Source organism: Carlito syrichta, unplaced genomic scaffold (genome assembly GCF_000164805.1).
Source record: "Carlito syrichta isolate Samal-C Ts95f unplaced genomic scaffold, Tarsius_syrichta-2.0.1 Scaffold304458, whole genome shotgun sequence".
In the NCBI taxonomy this organism is placed as follows: Eukaryota; Metazoa; Chordata; class Mammalia; order Primates; family Tarsiidae; genus Carlito; species Carlito syrichta.
In genome coordinates, this window is record NW_007248554.1 from 48172 (window position 1) to 55960 (window position 7789).

At 53.1% G+C, this 7789-nt stretch overlaps 1 protein-coding gene across 6 annotated transcripts in view; it reads left to right on the forward strand.

Moving 5' to 3' along the window:
* The window catches only part of CAMKK2 (calcium/calmodulin dependent protein kinase kinase 2), a 63225-nt gene that overhangs the window by 28303 nt on the left and 27133 nt on the right, over window positions 1–7789 (forward strand). For 2 of the 6 annotated variants that reach the window (XM_008059963.1, XM_008059962.1), the window contains exons 13-14: window positions 595–723; window positions 6116–6216. In XM_008059963.1, the coding sequence (XP_008058154.1) occupies window positions 595–723; window positions 6116–6216 (230 nt within the window). Of the gene's footprint in view, window positions 1–594; window positions 724–6115; window positions 6217–6712; window positions 6756–7789 lie in introns of all 6 variants that reach the window. The other 4 variants (XM_008059961.1, XM_008059965.1, XM_021713323.1 and 1 more) reach the window with 4 other exon arrangements.

Below are 7789 nucleotides of genomic sequence, written 5' to 3' on the forward strand. Positions count from 1 at the left end.
GGGAGCAGCCACTGCACTCCAGTCTGGGCAACCGAGTGAGACTCCAATTCAAAAACAAAACAAAACAAAACAAAAAGAAACTAGAGACTTGCCCTGGCACCTCTTAGATACCTAGCCAACTAGCACTTGAAGGTGTCTTAGGAAGGGGCAGCCCAAAAAGTCACAGATTAGGGCTTGAACCCCATGGGGCAGACCCCTGATGACATCCTTCCAGGTGGTCTCACTGTGCCTCTCTGAGCCTCTGTTTCCCCTTCTGTGAAATGGGGAGAGTTGCTGAGGAGTGATGGGTGCCCCTGGGGCAGCCAGGCAGATACCAAATTCGAGCCATTTCTGCCAAGACCTGGGCCAGACAGAAAATTGGCTCCACGCACATTTCAGCCTCGTAGCTCCTCCCATTCGCTGTCTCTCTGTCTCTTCCACGTTTCCTCCCATCGTGCTTACCTCTGCCCTCTGCCTGGCTTGCCAGCTCTCTTGCATGCCTGACCACAGGCCCTCGCCTCTCCCTCCCGCATGCCCTCCTGGCTCCGCTCGCTGGCAGGGCCTTCTGGGAGCCAGCTGTGCCCAGTCCCTCACCCCTCCTGTCATTCGTTGAAGCTGCACCCCTGGGTCACGAGGCACGGGGCGGAGCCATTGCCATCGGAGGACGAGAACTGCACGCTGGTCGAGGTGACCGAAGAGGAGGTCGAGAACTCAGTCAAACACATTCCCAGCCTGGCGACCGTGGTAAGGCGTACAGACCACGGACCGAGAGCAGGGACCCAGAGAGCCTGAGGTGGGCCCCGACCAGAACAGAGCCAGACGTAGTGGGGAGCCCCTAACCCACAGCCACTGGCCTCTGGACCTTGGTCACACATCAGTCCAGAGGACCCTGCATCTTCGGAGCCAGCATCCATGTTACAACAGGGAGGGGGCGTCCCTCTCTGAGGATTACACTGCTCGCTCTGGAATTCCTGCCTTCAGAGCATACCAGGGAAGAAGAACAGGAAAAGCACCAGGCAGGAGCCAGGGGCGGGAGCTGGGACCGAGATCATTAAGATGAGATTCCCACCTGGCTGACCTTCATCTCCAGGGCGGACTGCTGAGGATGTCTCACATCTGCCATGTGAGCGGCTCCCAGGGCTAGAGAGACGGGCTCTTGCTCACACACCTCAGAAAGTTCTGCCTGACTCCTGAGGGTGGGATTTTGCTTAGGAGCTACTGGGTCTTTCTTTATAGCCTGGAATTTGGGTCCAGACCCAGGAAGAAGGAGTCAGAATGTGGAGCCCTCACGCCTAACCTTGGAGACTCTGGGAATCACCCACTTGCCAAGTTCCTGTCCAGGAAGGCGTCTGGCTCCAGGAGTAGACCAGGAGTCCCGGGCCTCTGGGGTCCAGGCTGCAGTCCTAGGGACAGAGACCAGCCAGCTGTCCCACCATGGCCCCCTTGAAAACCCTGGTTGCATTTGGCCAGTACTGGCCCCAGCAGGCAAGTGGGCCCCTGGGCTCTAGGAGAGACCCGTGAGACTCTCTTCTGAGACACAATCCAGCCTCAAAGGACTGCCCCTCTGGAGCCCAGATGCTGGCTCCTTCTCTTCCAGCTTTGCACCTTTTCCTTCTGCTTCCCCAGACACTTCCTCTCTCCTTCCAGAACCTGAGCCCCGGGCATTCATCCACATCCTCCTCCCCCCTTTCCGCTCCCCCGCCTGGGGTCTGTGCATGACCTTCACTGTTAAAGACTCACCCACGCCCACTCACCCTCATCCTCCTTCCACCCACTGCGCTCCGTCCTGCACCCAAAGTCGGGGAGGCAGCTGGTGTTGGACTCTGCACCCATCATGGGTTATTCTATTTCATGGTCAAGATGTCCTAGTCCTGAATCAGTCCCCTGCCTTCACCCTCCAGGTCTCAGCTGCAGGGTCTTGGAGAAAGTGTGTGACCCTGGAGGTCTGGCGTAGGCCTGCGTTATTCGGGAAACACTTGGTGAACACAGAGTGGTTTCTCAGGCTTCTGTTAGGTGTGGGGGGGTGTGAGGGTACAGTGATGAACAAAACCCACATGGCCCCGGCCTCCTTCAGAGGCAGATTCTGGTCAAACCATCAAGAAATACACATAGCCGGGCTCAGTGACTCAGCCTGTCATCCCGTGCCTTTGGGAGGCTGAGGTGAGTGGATTGCCTGAGCCCGTGGGTTCGAGACCCGCCTGGCCAACTTGGCGAGACCTCATCTCTACAATAAATCAAAAAAAAAAAATTAGCCGGGTGTGGTAGCACACGCCTGTAGTTCCAGTTACTTGGAAGGATCACTGGAGCCCAGTAGGTCGAGGCTGCGGTGGCCGAGAGCGGCCACTGCCCTCCAGTCTGGGCGACAGAGTGAGACTCCAACCAAAAAAAAAAAAAAAGAAATACACATACAGTGCAGTAGAGGGGCCACAGGGCATGCCCCTAAGAAGGGACACTTGGCCCAGGCAATGAACTGGAGAAGCCTTCCTAGAAGATGTGGTGATACACTAAGGGTGGTGTTAAGCCAACCGAAAGGGGATAGAGGGGTGAATACACGCCTCCCAAGAGGGACAGCACACTTAGTGTCCTCTAGTGGAAGGGAACTGGGCCCACAGGAAACTTTCAGAAAGCCAGGGCCATTGAAGCAGGGCAAGGAACGTGACGAGAGGGTACGGCAAAGATTTAAATCTTTACTCCAAGATCTGTGGGGAGTTCCTGCAGGGTGTGAATCAGGGAGGCTGGAGCAGGTAGGGGTGGGCAGAAAGGGATCTGACTTGGCACAGGATTGTGAGGTTCAGGCCCAAACACAGTGTGTGCCAAGCATGGGTCACAAAGACAGGCGAGGTCCAGGCCAGCTCTCCAGGCTCTCAGCCTCATAAGAAAGCTGGACCTGGAACAAATAGCCCTCCTGTGCGATCAGAGGCCGGTACAGAGAACTCCTTCCCCTGGGTTGCCAAGGCCACAGAATAGGGGGCTGGGGAGGCCCACTGGTTGGGGGGATACCTACTAAAGCTCAGGAAAGGGACTCTTGTGTCCCACAGACTGTGAGACCCAGGGAATGTGGCCTTCATTCTCAAAGTTGGTGGTTTTCTTTTTTTTTTAATTGAAGTTGAATACACATAACATAAAATTAACCATTTTAAAGTGAACAATTTAGTGACATTAAGGACATTTGCAGTATTATTCAATTATCACCTCAGTAGTTTGGAAACATTTTCATCACCTCAAAAGAGACTTTCTGTCCAGCAGTCACGTCCCCATTCCCCAGCCTCTGGCAACCACTAACCTGCTCTCTCTGTCTGTGAGTTTATTTATTCTGGTGAAATCATGCAATATGTGGTCTTTTGGGGTCTGGCTTCTTTCACTTAGCCTTGTGTTTTTCAAGGGTCATCCATGTTGTAGCATGTGTCAGAATTTTATTTATAGGCTGGGCACAGTAGCCCCCGCCTATAATCTGAGCACTTTGGGAGGCCAGGGTGGGAGGATTGCTTGAGCCCAGGAGTTCAGGACCAGTGTAGGCAATATGGTGAGACTTTATCTCTACAAACAAACAAACTGGGCATGGTGACATGTGCCTTTGCCTATTGGAGAGGCTGAGGTAGGCGAATCACCTGAGCCCAGGAATTTGAGGCTGCAGTGAGCCATGATTGTGCCACTGCACTCCAGCCTGGGCCACAGAGTGAGACTCCAACTCAAAAAAAGAAAAAAGAACAATTTATTTCTTTTTAAGGCTGATTAATACTCCATATATAGATAGACACTTTATTTATCTATTCATCCATTGATGGACATGTGGGTGTTCTACCTTTTGAGAAACCAGTGTTTTTAAAACACTTATTTTTCTGGTTAGCAGCAGACCCTTAAAAAAAAAATCAGAAGCTCAGTCAGTATTTGAAACAACTTGAAGAGGCACTGTGCTCTGGTTGAGAGTGGGGTGAGGGCCAGAGCCTGGCTTCTCAATGACCTTTATGGGGTCTGCAGGCCATTTCCAAAATCATTACCAAGGGTGATTGGTTCACTGCTTTGCTCCAGAACTTTCCAGGGCTCCCTGGCTGGCAACAGGCTCTGTTGCCTCTGGGTGAGGATTCTAAGTGAGGGAATTAGATCCAGGTTTCAGAAAGGATGGGGAGGGGAAAGAGCCTGAGAAGAGATGCTGAGCAAGAGCTGAGGGCACCTTTTCTCAAAGGGTCCTTCTCTTAGGCAGGCTGTTTCCTAGCCAAGCCTGTGTGGGGGTGGGTGCAGCAGCCACCGGCGAGTTTCCACTCTGGCATGGACAAGGCCAGCCCTCAGCACCTCTCAGCTTGGAGGAACCTCCAGGGTTTCTGAGCCCTTCTTCCTCACACCACACCAGCCTGTGAACTGGCCATCCTCAGAGTCCTGGGATGTTCCCATCCCCAACCGAAATGTAGCCCCCTGAGAAACTGGTACCCTTGTATGTTGCTGGTGGGAATGTAAAATGGTGCAGCTGCTGTAGAAAACAGTCTGGTGAGTCCTCAAAATTTTAAACATCCCATATGATCCGGAAATTCCATTCTTAGTCTGTACCTAAGGTAAGTGAAAATGTTTTATGTAGAAAACATATTCATGTAAAAATTCATACATGAATGTTCCTTGCAGCACTATTCACAATAGCCAAAAAATGGAAGCAATCCATATGTCCATCAATGGGTGAATGGATAAGCAAAATGTGGTCTGTCCACACAAAGGATTATTTATTTATTTTGAGTCGGAGTCTCACTTCGTTGCCCAGGCTGGAGTGCCGTGGCACACTCACGGCTACCCAGCATTGACCTGCTGGCCTCTGGCGATCCTTCCACCTCAGCCTTCCTAGTAGCCAGAACTACAGGCACATGCCACCACGCCCAGCTAATTTTTGATTTATTGTAGAGATGAGGTCTCGCCAAGTTGCCTGGGCTGGTCTTGAGCCCACAGACTCAGGCAATCCACTTGCCTTGTCCTCCTAAAGTGCTGCGATTACAGCACACAAAGAATTATTATTGGGCCATAAAAGAAGGAATGAAGCATTGACACATGCCATGGCAAGAATGAACCCCAGAAACAGGCTGCTCGGTGAAAGAAGCCAGACACAAAAGGGCACGTTTGTATGATTCTATTGATAGGAAATGTCTAGAATAGGCCAGTTTACACAGAAAGATGCGTAGGTGCCAGGGCTGGGAAAAGGGCAAATGGGAGTGACTGCTCACAGTCAGGGGCTCTTTTGGGGGAAATGTAAATGTCCTTGTATCAGATCATGGTGATGTGGATATAGTAAAAACTATAAGATGGTGAATTTGTGGCCATATGAGATACATTTTAGTTTAGTTTTTTTTGTTGTTGTTTTTTGAGTCAGAGTCTCACTCTTTCGCTCAGACTGGATTGCAGTGGCTGCTCCCGGCCACCACAGTCTCGACATGCTGGGCTCCAGCAGTCCTTCTGCCTACGCCTTCCAGGTAGCTGGAACTACAGGCGCGCGCTACCATGCCCGGCTAATTTTTTATTTATTGTAGAGTTGAGGTCTTGCCAAGTTGCCCATGCGGGTCTCAAACCTGTGGGTTCAGGCAATCCACTCACCTTGGCCTCCCAAAGCGCTGGATTACAGGCTGAGCCACTGAGCCCGGCCACATTTTAGTTTTTAAAAAGCAGTTCTCCATCCTCAAAATTACACCTGGGAAGTAATAGTTTTGTTTCTTGTTGGAGTGGTCACAGACGACTTTCACCAAAAATAAAGGCCTGACCTTAAAGATGAGGCAGGTGGTTGGGCTGGAGGGCACATCCAGCCGTGACTCAGGTGAGACAGAGGGTACCATCTGTGCCCAAAGGACAGTGCAGGCCAGCTGTCCTGGAGCACGGGCCTGTGGGGGTCAGCTTGACCGGAACTACATTATGAAAGTCCTTGAGTGTCAAACCAAGGGGTTTGGACCTTACCTTGTCATGGAACTATGGGAGGTTTTGGAGCAGGTCAGATTTAGAGATGGCTCGGGCTGGCGTATCCTGGATGGGAAGGCCTGCCATCGCCCACGAGCCCTGGGAGCTGGCAGGGGCTGGGGAGAAGGAAGAGAGAGGATGTTGCCTGGAATCTCCCCCTCCCTACCCCCGTGGCCAACCAGTCACCACTGGCCTCTCCTCTCTCCCTCTTCAGATCCTGGTGAAGACCATGATACGTAAACGCTCCTTCGGGAACCCGTTTGAGGGCAGCCGGCGGGAGGAGCGCTCCTTGTCAGCTCCTGGAAACCTGCTCACGTGAGTGTCCACCTGCCTTCCTGGGTGGGGGGCTGGTGGCTGGAGGCTGAGCTTGGCCAGCCCTGCCCAGGCCACTCTGCATGGGCCCCTTTCTGAAGCAGTCCATCCGGAAGGACTCAGATGAAACCCGCCCGGGACTCAGGGAAGTCACCAGCTGCTGGCTGTGATTCCATCCCGGGCTCAACCCACCTCCTTGTCCCGACAGCTGTACCTTTCTCAGGGGGACTAGCACTTTAGCTGGGGGACTCTTGGCAATCAGAAGGAGAACACCTTAGTGGCCCAGAAGCGTGAGTGCCCATTGGTAGGATTTGAGGCTCGCTTGGTACCCTGTCTGTCCGTGCAGAGAGGTGACTGCTCACCTGCTGTCAAGACCGCCCTGGCACTGGCTCTATGAAGCTGATGTTTGGGGTCTGAGTGTCTCTGGGGTTGGGTCAGCATCCTGTGGATCCTAAGGGTCCCTTCTCACTTCCCTTTTCCCTCCCTCCGACGATTCTAGCAAAAAACCGACCAGGGAGTGTGAGCCCCTGTCTGAGCCCAAGGTAACGCCTGCCTGCCTGTGCCGTAGCCTCTGCTGGGGCCTGGGGGCGGGGGCGCTACAGAGCACGGGGGCCTCTCCACCCGGGCGGAGATCCTTCCAGCCCAGGCTCACCACGGGCTTCCAGATCCAGGATTAGAACGAGGGGCATTGGGGGGCTTGGACCTGGTGGCGGGTCGTGCATGTGGGCTGGGGCTGCGGGTGCATGGCGCTCCACCTGGAATGCCTGCGAAGTCACCCAGGTCTGAAGACCCGTGTGGCACCCCCGTATACTCAGTGCACGTCAATGGCATAAAAGCTCTGTCACAGGGCCCGTGGCTGTCCCACCCAATTCCATGTGGTCAGCAGTGGTCAGGCATGCTCTGTGGCTCTTCGCAGGGGCTCTCCATCCTCACCCTTCCTTCTCTGGTGTGTTAAGACTTGGGAGATAAGGCCTCTTCCAGTCTGTTGCCAAGTTGTGTAGAGTCCTCTGACTCGAGTGGGGTCCTCCTTCCAAATACACCAGATCAGGTTACCAGAACCCGCTGAGACAGATAGGAATTTTTGTTCCTGAGAGACTGGGAAGATCTACTGAACTGCTGCAAGTGCCTGTGGCAGGTAGCGACCCCACTGTCCTTTCTCCTGAGCCTGACACGGGCACCTGACTCTGAGCTGGGAGCTCCAGGCAGCCATTTTTATTTCTTTTCTTTTTTGTTTATTTACTTATATTATAAATTTATTTATTTATGTTATAAAGATATGGGGTACCATTCAGGGTCAAGTATATACGAACCTTGATTACATAGGTACCCTTGTTGATGAGGTATGCCCCTCCCTCCCCTAGCAGTTTTCCTCCCCTAGCAGTTCACCTCAACTGCCAATCCCACCCCCCTCCCCTGACAGTTTCCCACTACTGCCAATTGCATTTTTCTTTCTTTTTTTTTTTGAGTTGGAGTCTCACTCTGTCTCCCAGACTGAAGTGCAGTGGCTGCTCTCGAGCCCGCAGCCTCGACCTGCTGGGCTCCGGCAATCCTTCCGCCTCAGCCTTCCAAGTAGCTG